General features: G+C 44.0%; 1 protein-coding gene across 2 annotated transcripts; it reads right to left on the minus strand.

Moving 5' to 3' along the window:
- Window positions 1–1,686: 1,686 nt before the first annotated feature.
- On the minus strand, window positions 1,687–18,672 carry LOC100709875 (PHD finger protein 20). 2 transcript variants are annotated; one of them, XM_005477812.4, is made up of 18 exons: window positions 18,505–18,672; window positions 17,253–17,332; window positions 16,445–16,616; window positions 15,883–15,967; window positions 14,729–14,802; window positions 14,382–14,619; window positions 14,156–14,245; window positions 13,203–13,262; window positions 11,343–11,529; window positions 11,156–11,247; window positions 10,939–11,064; window positions 10,037–10,123; window positions 9,815–9,957; window positions 9,423–9,522; window positions 7,915–8,110; window positions 7,609–7,825; window positions 5,768–6,023; window positions 1,687–5,218 (listed from the first exon to the last, which is right to left on the minus strand). In XM_005477812.4, exons 2-18 carry the CDS (start codon window positions 17,330–17,332, stop codon window positions 5,082–5,084), a joined length of 2,340 nt encoding a protein of 779 aa, XP_005477869.1. In that variant the 5' UTR covers window positions 18,505–18,672; the 3' UTR covers window positions 1,687–5,081. The 2 variants fall into 2 exon arrangements, with proteins under 2 accessions (XP_005477869.1, XP_005477868.1); XM_005477811.4 differs by having other exon boundaries at window positions 10,939–11,061; window positions 18,505–18,659.
- Between the last annotated feature and the right edge of the window lie 722 nt (window positions 18,673–19,394).

Below are 19,394 nucleotides of genomic sequence, written 5' to 3' on the forward strand. Positions count from 1 at the left end.
CTTTGTGCACAGTCGTGTTGGAACTTGAAATAATAATCAGTCTGAGACAAAACACAGATAGGATTACATTTTCTCTCTCTACCAACTTCTAGTTGGTAGTTTCTGCATTAATGTAGGAGTAATGGAGAGTTAACCAGTGAGGAAGCCAGATTGGATGTTCGGTTTTCTGGCAAGAAGAGAAACAAAATCCTGGCATTTAGTTTCAAACTGAAAAAACAAAAGAATGGTTTCTTTCTGTGCCTGTTGTAAAAACAGATGAAATGAAACCAAATTTAAGTCCAAATTATTTCAGCAGCAGCTGAAAATCTTCCAGCACAATGAGGTGAAGCTCGAATGTTGGTCACCATGCAGAAACAAATGGACCAAAGATCTTAGTTTGTAGATAAATGCACTTCCTCTGAGCAGCTTTATCCACCAGGACTGTGTTTTTGCATTTATATTCTGATCAGCTGATCTCTGTCTTAGTCTGTTGTCCAGGGTTTTTTGGAAATTGTGTGGAGATTACAGGCCTGTTTATCAGACTAATGATGCAATCCTTACTGTCCCAGCTCATCTATAAAATCCTGGAAATGCCATTTTTATGTTGCTGCTCAGTGGACTGTAGTGTGTAACACAGTCTGTGCCAACAGGAAATGTCCTGGTGGTCTGCGGACGCACAGTGAGACCATCTGGCTGACTGGACCTGAACACAACACTTTCTGTGTCACTGCACACACACTGACACATCTATCAAAGGACAGTCGTGTCCTGAATATTTTCACCATTTTTTTCTCTCATTGTTAATATGAAGACGAGTTACGTGAAGATCATGGGATGGAAATCTTTGAGAACCATAAGATATTATCCCATCCCTTACTGATGAAATCCTGGTCAAATCTACTAAACTAACTGCTGAAGATGATTTAAGAGAAAAATGCTTTTTCAGGCCATTTATATCCCTTCTTCACTTGTGGGTATCAATAACACTGGTTTGCTCTTTAGCTCAGAGCATGATGGCACCGCATACTTCAGCAGTGAAGAGAGTGGCTCAAGAGTTGGGAGTTCGTCTTGTAATAGGAAGGTTGCCGGTTCGAGCCCCGGCTTGGACAGTCTCAGTCGTTGTGTCCTTGGGCAAGACACTTCACCCGTTGCCTACTGATGGTGGTCAGAGGGCCCGGTGGCGCCAGTGTCCGGCAGCCTCTGTCAGTGCGCCCCAGGGAGGCTGTGGCTACAATGTAGCTGCCATCACCAGTGTGTGGATGACTGGATGTGTAAAGCGCTTTGGGGTCCTTAGGGAGTAGTAAAGCGCTATACAAATACAGGCTATTTACCATTTATATTTGAAGCATAATCTCAGCTCTTCAATAAGTATCAATCTTTTCTAATCTGTTCAGTTCCAGTTAAAATAAAAAAAGCTCTCCAAGCTGTTCTGTTTGTTTTAATCTGTATAATTCCTTCGCCCAGCATGACTCTACAATGCTGGGATACATCTGGCCTGAAAAGTCGTCTCAGTAATGCAAATTATATCTTTAAATAGCCGAAAAGCATCCAGACGTGTTCATTTGTTCAACTAAAATGTTGACTATAGTAAATAAATTTTAAAAAAGAACTCAAACCACAAAAGGAGTAATGAACCCATGGGCACGTATTCAATCTGTAAATCTGTCTTTAAATCCAGACACCTGAATGTGACTCAACCACACCGACTGGGATTTTATAACTTTATTCAAAGCTACAACTCCTCAGAAAAACGCATTTCCTCGTGCTTTAATATAAAAATGAAAACTTGGGACTGTATATGAAAGAAAGACGTAAACGCCTTTAACCTGCTTTCTGATGACCAGCAGAGGGCGGCGACTCTGGCTATGAAAAGCTGTCTGATTGGATGAAACGTCTATGAGACTCTTCCTGATATCGCCAACCTCAGGAAGCGCTGTTCTGGTGACTTTATGTTATGTGTCCATCTTTTATATACAGTTCATGTGGTCTGTTGAGTCAGATGCCCCTGCGGGCTGCGACACGTGACACAGAGCATCTTTAGCCGGCGTGGTAATAAAACTTAAAACAAATAACTGAAGAGAAGCAACAGGTTGGATTAAAGACACATCAGCGTTAACCAGGTAAGTTTTTTTAGAGTGTAACGAGACGCTGAAGGACAAACTGAGAACAACATGAAATGAACAACTGTTCTTTCTATCAAAATAAAATCTACAGCTATATACAGTTAGCTTCTTGTACAAGAGTATAAAACTTCATTCAGACATATGTACATTTTAAAGCTGCTGGGGTTTCTTAATCTAACAGCAAGCTGTTTGTTTGAACGGCAAAAAGCACCAGCAGTTTTCTCCATCTGAATATAATTCTGTGCAGGACAGTCTGGTTCAGAACTCACACATATAAAACTTATTATGAGCCAGCTGTAAAAAGCCGGGGACATATTCTGCTTTTCCTTATTTCCGGTTCCAGCGGTGGACGTTCATATTTAACATGAAGAACAATTCGCTGTGAGCCAAAGCTCACACATCAGGCAGCTCTTTTTCTATCCCTGGATCTGTATGATATCACAGAAAAAGGATATTACTAATATGGTCATCTCAGGCACATAAGCCCCACCCACCCGCTGTCCAAATCTTCTATTTAAGAGGAGCAACCAATCAGGAAAGAGTAGCATGAAAGGCAGATGAGCTAAAACTGTGAGTTAAGCAAAGCTACCACTGTAGAGTCGAGAATAAAAAAATATATCATGCTGTTCACAACCCAAGATATTGTGTATTTGAACCAAACAAATAAATGCAGAAAAGCAGATAAATGAGGACAGGAGGAGGGAAGAAAACTGTGCCCTCAATGAGGCTTTTAACAGAGAAAGACCCACAGGACGTCAAAGCTGACACTCATAATGACAGTCTTTCACCACAACTTCATTTGGCTGGCCTCTCACAGCTCGAGCAAGCAGTAAATTATACCAAATTATGAAATTCAGGTGTGAAGAATGAATTCCTCTGCAAAGTTATCCCCAGAATTTCCCCAAATAACGGATTTTCTAACAGAACCGAATGAGATCAGCTCTGCAGTTAGCTGTTTACATCCATTTAAACATGCGCGTCTTTAAACCCTGTTTTTCCACTGAAGACGCTGAAAATCTGGAAGCATTTTGTTTGTTGGACTCTTGCAGTGCAAACAGCTCTCAGCAGAGGTGAACGGGAAGAGGTGAGAAACGACAGATTATTACAAAGAGCTACTGTTTCTGTGGTCTTTGTAAGTGGTTCGCACCATTTGGTGTCGAGTTTTTGTGCTTTTAAAAGATATATAGTTTAATTCTGAATGAGTCAAAAATCCAGGAGCAGAATTTTTAGCTGTCTGAAAGGATTAAACTGACTGCATCAACTTCAAATTAGCAACTGAAACAGCTCGTGAAAGGAAAACCTCAGTATCTGTTAACCTGGGGCTGATTTATCCACCTTCCTTCTGCCTGTCTGCTGGTGGCAGCGGGCTAAGCAGGTATTCCAGGCACGGACTGCCTCTGCAACATTTTCATGACCGGGCTCCTTTAGACGTGGAGGTGCAGCGACTACTCTGAGCTCCCTCGGGGACGCCACAGCCCCTCGTCCACTCTACAGCTGAGCCCACACATTGCATGTATCTGTGACATCATTCCTTCAGTCAAAGACCAGAGCACAGGAACAAACTATGGCCCATGGGCCAGATCAAGGCCATCGCTCACCACTTTGAGTCCCCAGTAGGTTTTGCCTGGTTGTTGCTGCAGTCTGCACAGTGAGGACCCCTGCATGTTTGTTGACTGGTTCAGAGCTCTACGTACATGAAAACTGAACCATATTCAAGATTTGTATAACACCAGCCTCAACGTGCCTCACTGTGAACAGTGTGGCACGTTGAGGCTGGTGTTCACACAGTGGTCTGGTACAAAGCCTGCTGCTCCATTCTGGGTTTAAATTATTACAGAGGACAAAAAAAGTTTAGAATCAGTCCAATGTTGAGCAAAAACGCTGAAAGCTGAAACTGCTGCACAGTCGCACAGATGCTCACGAGTCGTCATAGTCAGTCATGGCTTTACACAAATGTGTAAACGTCTCTTCATGCTGCAAGTGACAAATAAACTAAAGGTGTTTGGCCTCACACTGGGCATAATGATTATTAATCAATGATTAAGTGACCTCTGGTGCTGGCCCACCCCAGCGGTGATGACATCAGTCATCAGCAACCACACAGAGGGCGGATACAACAATGAAGCAGTGACTTTCGAAATAAGAGTAAGGGATATGTCCTGCAGTAAATTAGTCAGATTAAATATGTGTGGGCAGGAAAACAAGCTGCTTTTTGAAGGGTATCCTTCCTGAGAAACACTGAAGCTGTTTTGTTGTTGCAGGCGTTGTTGCTCCACATCGCACTGATTCCTAACATTAAACAAAAAGGAACCAATGATTTAAAAACAATACAGCTTGCCTTTAAGTCAGCTTGTAGAGTTCTTTCTCTCTTCATTGGTAAATGAAATGATGAAACCAAAAAAAAAAAAAAGAGAGAGAGAGAGGAGCTCTGAGCGCTGCTGTGACTGACTAGCACTAGCACTAGCTCAGTTAGCGGTCAACAAGCCTTAAGAACCTCCTGGTCTCACCAGACTGTCAAACCCTCCAAGAGTCTTTAAAACAAACAATTATTAGTACTGGGAATATTAGTGCAATTAGAAAATATACAATATCCAAATCCTTCGTGTGCGTTGTTACACTTCAATGCTGGCTGACAGAAAAACAACGAGCTGATGGCAGACGACCTGTCCGTTCAGCCTCCAAAGAGACAAACATCATCCTGTCTCAATGAGACGGATGACACCTGATCAGTGACCTCACTCGTCCTCGCCTGGTGCTCACACGCACTCTGAAGTCCTGCTGGAGGCGTCTCAGGAACGTAAATCAGCAGTCGCTTTGTATAAAAAAAAAAACCTAACAAAAGAAACCACCATCTCGTCATGTTGCAAAGCACCTTTTCTCCACCACAGGGGGGCGCTGTCCTGTAACTGCAGGGAAACAAACCACAGCCAACTCAGAGTTTCACGCTCTTTGTCTCAGCAGAGTTCAGAGGGAGAGCGGTCAGCGGCAGACCGACAGGCGCCTCACGATGCAAAGGTCACACAGCAGCCGCTTGATTCGCTGTTTGAGCTGCGGGAGGCGGGACAGAGGGTCAGGAGGCTCGAGCTCGCCGGAGTGGTCCAACCAGGACTCTAGAACTGAAAAGAGTGAAGAAGAGCGAGTTTGACCACCAGCAGCATGTGGACACAAACTAACACCGAGGTGTAACTTAGCAGCACAGCCCGACTCTGACGCTTCATCACGTCCAACCCAGCGTTGCTGTATCACGCTCAGGTATACACGCTGCTCTGTCAGTCACACAAGATACATGATGTACAACAGTGAAGCGAGACCTCTCTAATCCCAAGTTAAATTAAAATGAAAGCCAAACATGCAATGAAGACACAAAATAAAGATGGAATATATACACGTGTGCATGAGCTTCACATGACCCCTCCAAGTGAAGCGACGCAAAAAACCCCTGAACTTTCTCGCCTCTTCCTTCCTCCCACGCCTCAGTAATTATTCTCCTCCAGCTAGAATGGCTCTAACTCGTGGTGGATAATTACTTACTTGCTTGTTTCCCTAATTATTTCTCTGCTTTTGTAATCAGACGAAGCCACCGTGACTATTTTAATAACACTGAATGATGATTAATGTAGAGTGTTGTGTGCACCTCTGTATTTTACATGAAAAGTGTGCGTTACCGTCCAGCTCTCTCTCAATCACGTCCATCCTGGCGCTGATCTGCTGGTGCAGGGACTCGATGTGCTCCAGCAGGTTCAGCTGACACTCGGCCACCGACGCGGCGCGAGGCTCCGGTGTGCGCGTCCGAGTCTGTGCCTGCTCACCGCCGTCTGCGTGATTCTCCGTTTTTATGTTGTGCACATCTGTGAGTGCGGTGCTGTCTCCGTCTGCGGCGGTATCAGCTGCGTTCCTGTTGACATCTTCAGGTTTTATTTCCTACACAGAGAGAATCACAGATGTTTTTAACAAACAGCAGTCAGAGACACACGAGGACTTTTTCAGTGAATATGACAAACTGCATGCAGGGTCCTTGTTTCTGTTCCATCACAGTGTTAAACCAGTTTGATTCTTAAAGCTAAAATACAAGCCATGAAACTGAAGCTCAGAGTTGGTTATAATAATAATGATGCTGAACAACTTGATTTTTGGCTTTAGATCCTGAGTCCTGGAGTTTTCTGCTGTATTTAAAAAATTCAAGGAGATCAGCTGATTCTGAAGGGTCAGGTGGACATTTTTCAGTTTTTATTGATTTTACATGCAATAACTGAACTTATTACATCTCCAGTTTGTATTTCAGTAACTTCAAGATTTAATATGAAATTCAGGTTTTACAAGTCATGGCTCAATGTATAACCACCAAAAACATACCCATAATGATTCTGTAATAAATAAATAAATAATTATTTTCCTTTTTTACAGCTGATTTCCTTAAGATTTAAATAAAAATTCAAAGAAACTTCACGGTCTCAAAAGACACCAGTGGCAACAGACTCATGAGCCAATCACAGGAGGAGCGTACAATCCTTCCACGGATTCACCTGTCGAAACCTTTTACTTCCAAACGCACGAATGCCGTGACCCTCTCTGGAATGGAAGAATCTCCCTTACATCTCACATCATGTCTTCTGGTCCACTTAAATGGATTCACTGTGATCTGCTCGTTTCACTTGCTGATTCTACATCAATCGTTTATTTTTAGCTCCATTTCGCTGCTACTAATGATGTATTCTTTCTATTCTACAAGAATTCTCCAACAGTTAAGAGAAATAAAACAATTCAGGATCAGAAACTGGTCTGAAAAATGACAAAAAGTCCCCGGCCATGAAATAAAACAGATGACAGGCTTTTCATAATCTACCCGAAAAGCCTTATGTTCTTTAAATCTCTGGCTGTGTGATTGTGCAGAAGAAGCCTGTTACAGCTTTTCTGTTGGTGTATCTTCACAGAGTATCCTCTGCAGCTCTCGCTCCTCTCCCCTCACACTCAGTAAAAGGTAAAAATAGTTCCACATTCACCAGAATGAGCTTCTAACTGGTCTTCACTGGTCTCATAGCAACAGCAGGAGCTTAGCGCTGCGAGCGTGAGGCGCTGCTTCAGCTAAAGGTCTCTGTGAGCCAGGCTTTGTTGTTGTTTTTACTACACCTAAACCTCCCAACGGCTAAAGATTCACACGTCTCGTATTCACAGCAGAAAAGAGCTTTCACGTCCAAACGGCACTCAGCTCAAGTTTCATATTTAAGGAGACAGAAAAAGAGACTCATCGTCTTTGCTCAAAACAATCAGCTCTGATTTTGTGATGTTCAGACTTAATGAAGGAGTGAAATCGGAGTTTAGATTTTATTGCTCATGTACGACTCATTCGGTCGTTCGTTCCCCCCCATCAGTGTGAACAGCACAAATAAATGAAAATACAGATGCTTTGTGTCCTGTAACCTCGGGCAGTGGAGAGAGCAGGTGAGCTTTCTGAGTTGGAAACGTGTGAACAGTTAAAAGGCTGCACGAGTGTCTGCAGACTCTCTACCTTCTCCTCGCCGCTGTGCTCTTGCTTCACCATCACCGTCGGCCTCTCTTTCTCCTGCTCCTCTCCTTTTTCCCATGATGCTCCGGGCTTCTGGTAGCAGTGCTCACTGCTGACGTAGCAGACGGGCGGCTCTCCTCTCGGGCTGGACATTAGTCTGTGCCTCTCTTCCTGCTTCCACGGTAACCTCCACAGCTGCTGGTCGGGGTGGGACGGCGAGCTGCGGGGACACACGGCCACAGTCAGACCGAGCTAACATCTCTGAGGGCTCGAACAGACGAGCCGAGCCGCCGGAGCGACCGCACTCACCGCAGCAGGCTGATTTTGAGTTGCAGGGCGCTGAGGACCTGGCTGATGCCGTACGTGTGCGCCAGCAGGCGGCTGGTGTGTGAGATCTTGGAGGCGTTGACCTCAGAGTAGTTCTCCTTCACGCATGACAGGCCAAACATGTGACCGGATTTCAACAAGTCGGGCTCAGACCGGAAACGTTGAGCACGGCGCCAACCTGGACCAATGAGGATTACAGATGAAAACAAGATGAGAGGAGAAGCACAAGCACCACACAGGAACCGACAGGAGAGCCAGCAGGTTTCTGAAAACGACTTCAGCCTGAGCTGTGGAGCTCGTATCGTCAAAGCCTCACACACTCACTGAGATACAAAGTCACATAAGACACACACACACACACACACACACACACACACACACACACACATCTAATCAAAGCCTCCTCGTGCTGCTGTTCTTCACCAACCTGACCAAACAATCAGCACAAATGCAGTTTCACTCATTCATTTGTCTCTGATCTAAGACACACAAGTGCATCCATATACTTCTGGACACTAATGGATTTCTTCTGTTATTTTAGGCTTCGGTTACACAGGTCAGCAACCCCTGTGGCGTCCTCCAGTCACAGGAGAAATCCCTAATCAGCCGCTGAGTGTTTCCCGCAGGTTCCTCATGTTCGCGTTGGTCCCCTCGCAGTTTGTATGGAAGACACCGACTACGCTGCAACCTCTCGCTATTAACCACTGAGTGGAGGTAAAACTCGACTCAGAGACCGTTCGCCTTTAAATTAAAAGGTGCGCCTTAGTGCTGAAACCAACACGTCTCATCACACTGTGTTTCCATCACACTCTTCATAGTTTCACTATCACTGAGCGAATAGTTAGTGAGCGTCTGCAGACAAGTCACCTCTACAAACTGCAGCAACCTGACAGCAACTAAAGCAGCTGTAAGGTTGTTCTTGGTGCAGCACTGTATAAGTTTGGGACTGGTTTCACCTAAACACAGAAAGCTACCTCCTACGACCACTCGACAAAGGGTGGAGGAACTTTTCCACAGCGGCCTTTGCTGTGGCCTTAGCTGTAACATATCAAATGCAAGCTTTGAGTTTCACTAACTATCAAATAATCCACCTTTACCTTTACCTAGGAGCGATTGTGGCTCAAGAGTTGGCAGTTCGTCTTGTAATCGGAAGGTTGCCGGTTCGAGCCCCGGCTCCGACAGTCTCGGTCGTTGTGTCCTTGGGCAAGACACTTCACCCGTTGCCTACTGGTGGTGGTCAGAGGGCCCGATGGCGCCAGTGTTCAGCAGCCTTGCCTCTGTCAGTGCGCCCCAGGGCGGCTGTGGCTACAATGTAGCTGCCATCACCAGCGTGTGAATGTGTGTGTGAATGGGTGGATGACTGGATGTGTAAAGCACTTTGGGGTCCTTAGGGACTAGAAAGCGCTGTACAAATACAGGCCATTTACCTGCTTTCTTTCACAGGCTCGGCACAGCAGTAAGTGCTCTCTCTGTCACAGTGTGAATCCTACCTGCGGTCTGTCTGCAGTAGTAGCAGATGTAGTTGTGTGGGACGTTGTCTTCGTATAAACCCATGCAGGTCCCGTGCTGCCAGCACAGACATGACTCGCACTACAGACACACACAGAGGAAACACTGGGATCAGTTCACAGCAGCATCACGAAACAATTCTGTGTTTCTGAGCATGTGTTCTGACACAAAGGCCTGCAGTGACAAAAGACGTCCTAATAAAGACAATCTGTGACATTTTCACATCGAACATACCAACCTGATGGATATGAATGATGTAAAATATTTCCCATGATTCATTTCTCTCCTTTCAGTTGTTTGTTTGCTTGTCTGTCAGTTCTGTGGATTCATTTTAAAAGCAGCTACAGACAAATCATTCCTGTGTGTGTCTCACCTGGATCATGAAGTCATTCTCCTCGTCCACCTCGCACACACACCTCACCACCTCACACTCCTCCGTCTCCGTGCCAACAGGCCAGGAGGGCGTGTCCTCTCCGCTCTCTGCTGTCAGCGTTGACCAATCGCTGCCATCGTCGACTGAAACAGCAGAAACTCAGTTTTTGAATTTTTGCATCGTATCAGTGTTTGTGATATTAGTGTGTGTGTGTTTTCCCACCTTGCATGTGTGTGTTCTGATGTTCAGTCGAGAGCTTCAGAGTGATCGGAGGTCTGTCTGAGCTCTCATCGTCGCTGCTGCAGAAACCTGATGAGGAGAAGAATGAAGCAACAAAATGATTGGACGCTCAGTGCTCACATGGACGCTGTCATCACTTCTGGTGCTCAATAACTCACAGTAATGACAACTAATGAGAAGCAGCTGAACAAGAGTTTTAAATCACTTTTACACAATGAACAGGTCATGAAGGTGCTTTAGCTCCGTCTGCAGCGTTTCCAACAAAAACATAAATAATGTTTTTACTTTCCGGTTACACGCGTGTTTGTGAGCAGCCAAAACGACCTCAACACCAAATCTGAACCAAACACACTGCAGAGTTCATTTCCTGCAGTGTTACTAATGCGCAGGTTCACACTTCTGTCAGATGGGACTCTATATTTAAATTTGAGGATGCAATAAGTGCAATAACAAATAAAATGTGAGTTGAAGATGGAGTTTGTATGTTCTCCCCGTGTTTGGGTGGGTTCTGCCTTCCTCCCACAGTCCAAAGACATGCAGTTAGTGGGGTTAGGTAAATTGGTGATGCTAAACTGGTCATAGGTTTGAATGTGAGTCTGAATATTTGTCTCTCTGTTAGCCCTGCGACGCACTGGTGACCTGTCCAGGGTGTACCCTGCCTCTCGCCCTATGGAAGCTGGGACAACCTGACCTCGCCCATAACTCTGACTTGGATAAGTGAAAGAAAATGGGTGGACGGGTGGATGGATAGTAAAATATGACACTTCTAGAGCCAATTTCAAACTGATAGTTAGATGAGAACAGACCTCTGATTTTAGGCTCCAAATATCTTACTAACCTGTTAATCTCAGTTTAAGAAAGTCAACAGACACAATGAGTCTCACCCGTCTGACTTTTCTTCTTCTTCTTCTTCTTTTTCTTCTTCTTCAGTTTGATTCGCAGGAAGTTCTTCCTCTCCTTTTTATCCAGTCCTCCTGTTTTCTCCTTCCCCCCGTCGTTCTTGGCTTCTACTAACAGGCACACATGAGAGAAATGACACCAACGCTGCTGGTTGGACTGGTTTTCTGCTCCTATGTCCTGATGTTGTGCTCTGCTCTGTACCTGTTCCCACGATGCTATGCTCTCTGCTGGTCGAGTTCTCACTCCTCCTGTCTGACACCAAGTCGCCGCCCTCTGAAAAAGATCGCTTCCTCCTAAAAAAAAAAATAAAAAAAATAAAACAGCTCCAGTCAGTGTTAAACTCACCGCCCTCTGCTCAGCGTATCTAATCCGTGGGGCACAAACTGACCTCACAGCCTCCTCGGCGCTGCTTTGCTCCTCCAGCTGCTGGTCGGAGTGGTAGTACTTGATGTGGTAGTGCAGCAGGCTCGCCTTCCTGAATGACTTAGTGCACCCAGGAGCAGGGCACTTGAAGGGGTTGTGGTCCAGCTCAATGGAGAGGATGGGTGGAGGCTGGTTCTTTATCACCCTGTACACTGAGAGGAGAGGACACGCCGAGTGTTTCTAACTGCTGTGGGACTGGATTAGGAAACCTCAGCACTTTCATGCTTGGAAGGGAGCAGCTGCACACTAATAATATGCCTTTGTATAGTAACCCCGAGCACAAAGAGTGGACAGGAAGCTACGTTGTCTGCTCAGAAGCACAATGTGTCAATTTAAGACGGCATCTAAAATTCCTGTGGAGCTGAAGAAAAATCCCAGTTCCAAAAAAGTATGAATGCTGTGCAATGATTTGGAAATCTTATTAATTTTATTCACAATAAAGCAGAGAAAAAAAGTTAAATATTTCAACTGAGACATTTTACCATTTCATTAAATGTTTCAGACAACAAAACCCTGGAGAAGTGAGTGACAGTAAAAAAGAACCAGCTGGAGGAAGGTGTTGCACCTCATTAGGTTAATTAGCAGCAGGCCGGTATAAAAAGAGAGGCAGGCGTTCTCAGAGTTAAAGATGGGCAGAGATTCACCAGTCTGCAAAGAACTGTGTCTACAAAATTTTTGAACAATTTCACAATAATGTTTCTCAAATTGAAATTGTGAAGACTTTAAATGTCTCATCATCTACAATAAAATAAAATCATTAAAAAATTTGGATTATTTGGAGAAATCTCTGCGTGCGGATCGAGGATGAAATTCAGCATCGATGCTCGTGATCTTCAGGCCTTCGGGCAGCAGGTTAAAGCTCCATCATGCAAACACGTCGCCACATCTAAACACGGTCAGAAACAACGCCGTCTTCTCTGAACCAAAACTCACAGAAAACTGTTCCGATGTCAGACAAATGTTTTAATTATTTTTGGAAAACGTTCTTCCGGAATAAATAGGAGGGAGACCCTGTGGCTCAATATCAGCACTTGCATCTGTGACTTCTACATCTTCTTCATATATCAGCACAACAATGCGAAATCACATAAAGCATCGATTCCAACAGCACGGCTGAAAACATTTGGAGCACCGTGACACCAAAGAAGAGCCAGGACTACTGAGCAGCTTTAATCCTAAAAATGGGACAAGATTCCTCTTCCAAGAGTCCAGCTGCTGGTCTCCTTGGCTCTCAGATGTTTAAGACACAGAGGAAACATCACCCTGTCCATGTTCTCTTGAGAGGCGTCACTTCCATCAAATTTTCGCAATTAAAACATTTGATATCCTTTCCACAGTCAATCTGTTCCCGCCCCATTCCAAGTGTGGATTGAGCAGCCTACAGTCTTTATCTGTCCTACTTGTTTTCATTACACAAAAAAACAACAACTTTTAAACTCTAAACTTTTGTCCCCAAAGTTTGATTCTGTTCATCTGGATGTAGCGTTTTCAGAGTGAGAAACGTTTCGTCAACCACTTTTGATCAGCGGTTGTTGATCAATGGTCGCGAGAATTTGCATAATTATGATGAAGGAACTGACCTCCCAGCCCATTGTTCCTTCAGTGGGCTGGTTTCAGTCATTATGCAATGGACTGTTTCTAAGATTGGGGAAACCTGCAGTCAGCTGAGACTGAAGAAGTCACCTGGATGAGTGACAAAACGTTTCTCCCACTGAAAACGTCCAGATGAGCAGAATCAAACTTGGGGATTTACTTACCTGGATGACTGAGCGTGCATCAAGACGTTCTAAAGTTTTGTGTTTATGTGGAGGACTGACAGACTTACATGGTTCTCTGCTGAACTTGTGTGTGGTGGGAAGGTGAGCCTGACGCTCCAGCAGGACATCTGAAACAAAGATTAAATAAAACAAACTGTAAAGAATTGGATTTCCTCACATTAACCATGGTTGTATCTTCGGGTTGACTTGAAGGTTCTTACTGGTCAAAATTAAGATTTTACTTTATTATATGCTCACATACACTAACATTATTATTCAAAGTACACTTGTATAATATTCTACAGTATATTAGTCGTGTTCAATGTGTGACACAAAATAATTAATATTTAAATCAAAATTAACATTTTATCTTCACTTTGGAGTAGAGGAGGTCTTTAAGCTGGACAGAAATAGTGATTTGACTGGTATGAAAAACATGTCACAAAAGAGTTTTGTCCATCTCAGCCAGGTCTAATAAGAACTACGTCCAGTACAGAGTTTGATCTCCTCTGTTTAAATATGGAGTTCCTCTGCTGTCCTCCTGAGTGAGCCAGTCCCCACAGACATCGTCTTAAAGCTTTACAGCAGAAATACTTTCAGCTAAGAGAACCATGTAAAATGTGCATCTGTTCAGTGGAGACTTCACTCTCAGAGTTCTCATGTTTGGACCAATACACGCATGTCTAAAGTTCTCCTCTGTCGACTTCAGGCACCATCAGCGAGTCTGCTGCTGTAACATTTGTGCAGAGGTGCAGAGCCTCTGGTGTCGTCTGTTGATATCCTGGACGAGACTTTCAGCCCCCCGCCCCAGTTGTGGTTTTACTAATGCAGACATATTTAGAAAAGCTTATAAAAGCCTAAGTTTTTGTTAGATTGTAGCTGAATGTTTTCAGGTTTTATTTCGGCAAACAGGACCTCACTTTTTCGTGCATACTCAAACCGGACTACAAGCCGAAGCCAGAAACCCTTTATGTATTCTCCATATTCCTGTGCAGATATCTGTTTACAGAGATAAGTGTACCTCTGTCTATGTGGGCAGGGTTAAGTCCTGCTGCTGCTGGGGTGGTGGAGTCAGCTGTGATCGGCTGATTCTGAGTTCCACTGCTTCTGCCTGGAAGAGAGACAGACCATTGTCAACCATTTTAATTTGCTCACGCTGATGACCTGCAGAGCCTCTAAACATCTGGACAGATGTACTGTGTGCTAACAATCAGCTGGTGCTCGGGGTCAGAGGTCATCTTACTTACTGTCGTCTGTTTTCTTCTTCGCTGGTGGATTTGAGGAAGAAGGTTCTGCCTTCCTCTTCCTGTCCTCCTCCCTCTCCTCAGCTGCATCGGTCTCTTCTGTTGTCACCTTCTCATCTGCCTCCTCTTCCTCCTTTTTCTCCTCCTCCTCTTCTTCCTGTCCTTCTCCTCCTTCCTCCTCCTCACTCTCACCCTCCTCCCATCCCTCGCTTCCCACAGCACTTTTCTCAGATCTGCATTTCTAAGAACGACAAACAAACAAAAACAAATCACACATTTAGGATCAAAGACGTTGTGATTGGGTGAAACACTGAGTAGACGAGGACCAATTAGAGAGAAGCATTTCTTACTTCCTGGAAAGGTTTGACCTTGGTGGGCTTCACAGTCCGAACCACGCCATCATAGAATCGCACTGTGTAGGAGTCTGACACAGGAAAACACAAACACCAGGTTTAGTTCAATGATGTTTCAAAAACAGCTGATTCGCTTCAGTAACAACAGGAACACAGCACAAACAACCCAAACACGGACTGCAGGAGTCAAACAGCATGGAGGGAGGACATAAAAGACACCCATCCATTCACTGAACACTTTTCTGGAGCTTTTCTGGGTCACAGAGCCGACCGAACCACTTCAACTGGCACCTTTTAATGCAAAGGAGCACAGCTGTACTCTGAGCTCTGAAGACAGAGTCCAGCTTTTGCCACTTGAATGCACAATCTTATTTTCCGGTAACTACCCACAGCTCGGGGTCACAGATGAGAGAGGGAATGTAGATCAACCAGTAAATTGACAGCTTCGCCTTCAAACTCAGCTCCCTCTTCACAACAGACCGGTCCAGCTGCACCAGCCCTTCTGTCAATCTCCTGCTCCAATCTCCACCTAAGTACCTCAAACAAAACCCAGAAATACCTCACCTCTCCCACCTGAGGTAGCAACTCGACTCCAAACCAGAGTTTTTAGTATGAATTAATCAGGATTTATTTGACTTTTCGTCAATGAAATGTTTTAAAAAGTCCAATGTATCAGCGTCAACTGTAAAAATAATGTAAGCAGCATTATATCATTAATATCATTGAATCAGGAAAACCACCCAGGATTAGCTGACTTATATTGTAGAGTAACTTAGTGTAATTAATGAACCCAAGCACAATCGGACCTTCATACTAGTCAAGTTACTGGAACTAGAAGCACAGAGGGGTGGGCTGAAATGTTGGGCCTCTCACCTCATTTTGTCACAGTATTATTAAGACCTCACTTTTTAAGTACAGGAGCGAGCTAAATCTGAATACGTTACGATATATACTATGAAAGCAAACATATGCATGGATCCATCGAATAGCCAAAAGTTAGTGAGGGGTGCAGATGGTAGGTGCTTAGTGATTTATCATAAAACCTTGTGATAAACAGTTGCACTGACCTTTTTTCCAGCAATCAATAAATTAACCAGCAGTAGAATACAGCAGAAAAACAGCAGAGGTAAAAGGTCAAAGCTGAGCCTCACCGTCCTTGTTGACGCGGAGGATTTTGGCCGGGTAGAAACGACAGTCGGTCCAACAGGCCAGAACCTTTGAGCCTGAAACAAACGTCTGAGACGCAGAGAAGAAGTCTGTTAGCTTACACAGCCAACATTCTCCTGGCTTCAACTCATTGTCGTGTTTCTAGTCTTCTTGAGCAACATGCTTAAAACACACACTCAGATTCTGCTGCTCTGTCCACAGCAGCTGCTTCACTTTCAGTCTGTATTATGAGCTTAACCTCCTCAAATGTCTTTAAAATGATAGCCTCGTCGTCTGTCCTGACTGATGGTGGGGTAAATGATAACAGAAATATATCGTGGATACGATGAACCGAGTCGTAGTACAGGCCCCTGATATTTTCACATTTACTTCAAATGCAGAGTATCTAGGATTTATAAGCAGGAAGTAAATAAGATATTTTGTTTCATGCATCTTAGAAAAAAAAAAAATCTTATTCAGTATCAGCATCCCTGCCATGACACTGATACCGATGTTTTAAAACTATTTAAAAAAGTAACATCTGTGTACGTCTGACGTCTTCTGTACCGGTTGTGATCGCGTTGGATTCAGGCCCTGCCTCCTCAGGCTGACTCGCTCCTTCGGCCGCAGGTACGGCGAGTTCCACTGAAACCACTCGTCATGGCGACGGCTCCACTGCAGGTAGTGGATCAGGACCCGCTCTTTGTCATAGTCAATCTTCTCAATGGTGGCCGTGTACCTAAAAGGAGGACAAACTTTTAGTACACCATTAAATTTGAAATAGGTTCTCCCTAAAATCTCCTTTATAATTTCCATGTTCAAAATTAGCTCTTGTTTAGCTACAAATTAGAGGATATTTACACAACACAGGAAGGTTGGGCCTGAATTCACACATAAGCACAGCTGGTTGCATATATTTAAGGCAATGAGTCTGTGTTACCTCATTTAATACAAGTCTGTTCCTTTTGCTTTTTTGGGGGTGGTTTATTGGTGGATTAAACATCATAAAAAAGTCAATTATTTTATTAAAATCCTGGAAAAAAATCAACAGCAGTATCTGAAAGGTTCCTGTGTGTTGGCTGAACTGCTGTGGGAACTTAAATGAATCATCCACTCAGGGGATTTCCACGGACCAGACTCGTAACAAAGGGACTATTAAGAAGTCGCTAACCCACAGTTTACGTTAAAAGCTTGAATGAGTGGGTACATCATAACGGCAGAAGCTCAGTAAAACAAACCATTAATTTTAGGTATTTTGAGTGTGTTAGTGCACAGGAGAGGTGAAGAAGAGAGTGCAAGGAGGGTGGAGACAAGTGTTGGGGTGATTTGTGACAGAGTGTGTGTGGGAGGTGGTGGTGGGGAGGTGTCTTCTGACCAGTTCTTGTGGTGGTCTCGAGCTTCTAGCTTGGCTCCGACTTCAAAGGTGATGCCTGATCGGTCTGGAGGTGTCTTCATCTGGTACAAAAACACAGGAAGTGTTGATGTGAGCGTTTTCTGTAACTTTACTGTGGAGAGTTTATTGGACAGTTCGATAGTTTTAAACCATTGACTTTTGATGGAGCACAGCAGTTATCTTCAATGTTGGATATAAATTTTCTATTTTCCTACACAAATGTTTCATTGTTAGTGCAGCAACAAGTGTAAAGGGACAAGGTGAATAAAAACTGAAAGGTGGTCCATTCTAATAACTTAAAAACAGAGTGTAGGCTGAATGAAGCAAGTTCCTAAATAAACTCAAAATCTAGATATGCCAAAGATTTATATTCTTCACATTTTCCCCATATTGTATTTATTACCTTAAAAAATAAATGTTTTAATTCTCTTTTTCTTTTTTTTGCAAATTATTGCTGTAGATTAAAAAAATTAAAGTAAGAACCCAGAAAGGTCAGAGGTCGCGAACGCTACTGTACGTTACGTTGCGTGATGACGGCATACATATGATGACGTTGCGCCCGTCTCTGATAACGGTTGCAGCCCAACTTTTTTATTGAGTTATTATCATATTTCCGCGAGTGCAGTCTGAATTACGACTGAGCAAAAGTGCGAATGTAAAAATCGAACAGTTTGTAATGAATGAAACAGACATTTTTTGACCTTCCGCTTGATATTTCTTAGATTTCTTAGTAGAAGAAGATAATTGGTCTTGAAGACTCCTGAGGACGCCTACTCTAAATTCTTATTGGCTGTCTCGGTCGTCAGTCGCTCTAAATATCCCGCCCCTCTCTAGCTTCACAGATATTTGACAGCGGCTAAGACGCTAATGCTATCAATGTTAGCTCTAAATATTAGCACAGAATGACACCGGACGAAGCGGAAAGTACTTTAAAAGAACACTTCAGTAAAAGACACCAGCGTAAGAGAAGATACAGTCGCATGTTTAAAGCTGTCCTTTGAGCTGGTGCAGTTCAGCGGAGTTGGATCGCCTCTCCATTGACTGTGAATACAGAAGCTAACACGGCTAACAGTTCGCTCCTGCTGAAGCAGCTTAGGCTGAAAAGTCTCACTGACCGCTGCGAGCAGCCGCGGGCCTCCTGTTGGCCAGCGGAATATTTAATAAAATGTCTCTGCACTTTAATTGCAATCATGAGCGTGGAATATGTAAACGAGAAACATAAAAGCTTGTTTACCTCTGACGTTACTTGTTCTCTGCACTCCTCATACTGTGATGACTGTAAAGCGCATGCGCGAAGGGGGCCGAGTTTCTGGCAGGGATGGGACGCTTGAAACAAACGTTTCTTCGCTGTGTCGAGCCTCCGACGTGCAGATGTTTCAGAACACTGCACCGAACACACAGATCACATGACCACGAATAAACGAGGCTTTGGTGCCCCAGTTCCGACAGGTGGTGTACCTGCTACTTCCGGGCACCGAGAGGCGTCAGGATTCACATTTTTTTTAATGAGCCAGAGTCATTTGTAATTACTGAATTAATGTGTTTGTATTTATGACACGTGCATGTGTAACAGAAAACAAGGCCCTCTCTCATTGTTATTTTCGTTGTGGATAATGGAGACCGATATTATCTAATTACTTAAAGAATCCACAGAACGGCGCTCTGTAAACTCATTAAAGTATCTCAGGAAAAGCCTCCTTTCTGCTTTCAAGGAGAAATAAAACACAGAAATGTTCACCTCTGACTCCGTCTGTGCAGGATTGAGTGACGTCATCCTCCCTGTAACCCCCATAAAGAATATATTTATAGTGTAAAAGAAATGTTAGAAAAACACATGAATACAGGTGACCTACTTCTTAACAAATTTCATGACAGATGCGTTTTTTTCTTTCATCTTTTTACGTCTCACTGACGCTTCTGCTGCGTGTGACTCATAAACAGCAGCTCCAAGATGTGGCGATAGTCAAATTGTCCAGCAGGTGTCACTGTGGAGATGTTTTCAGATCGTTTCGAAGCCTGAATTCAATTCTAGCACAAACGCGTGGCGTGTTTCAGTGTTTCACGAAGCCTCGCTTTGCACATCACTGCCATTAACCCGTCCAGCACACAGTGAAGTTTGGAAAA

Source organism: Oreochromis niloticus, linkage group LG20 (assembly GCF_001858045.2).
Source record: "Oreochromis niloticus isolate F11D_XX linkage group LG20, O_niloticus_UMD_NMBU, whole genome shotgun sequence".
NCBI classification, from domain to species: domain Eukaryota; kingdom Metazoa; phylum Chordata; class Actinopteri; order Cichliformes; family Cichlidae; genus Oreochromis; species Oreochromis niloticus.

Coding starts and splice junctions, on each gene's coding strand:
- LOC100709875 (XM_005477812.4), bottom strand. CDS start 17,332: ATGAAGACACCTCCAGACCGATCAGGCATCACCTTTGAAGTCGGAGCC. Junction 14,803..15,882: donor CCTCCGCGTCAACAAGGACG/GTGAGGCTCAGC, acceptor TTCCTGTGTCAG/ACTCCTACACAGTGCGATTC. Junction 11,248..11,342: donor AGCGCCGAGGAGGCTGTGAG/GTCAGTTTGTGC, acceptor TTTTTTTTTTAG/GAGGAAGCGATCTTTTTCAG.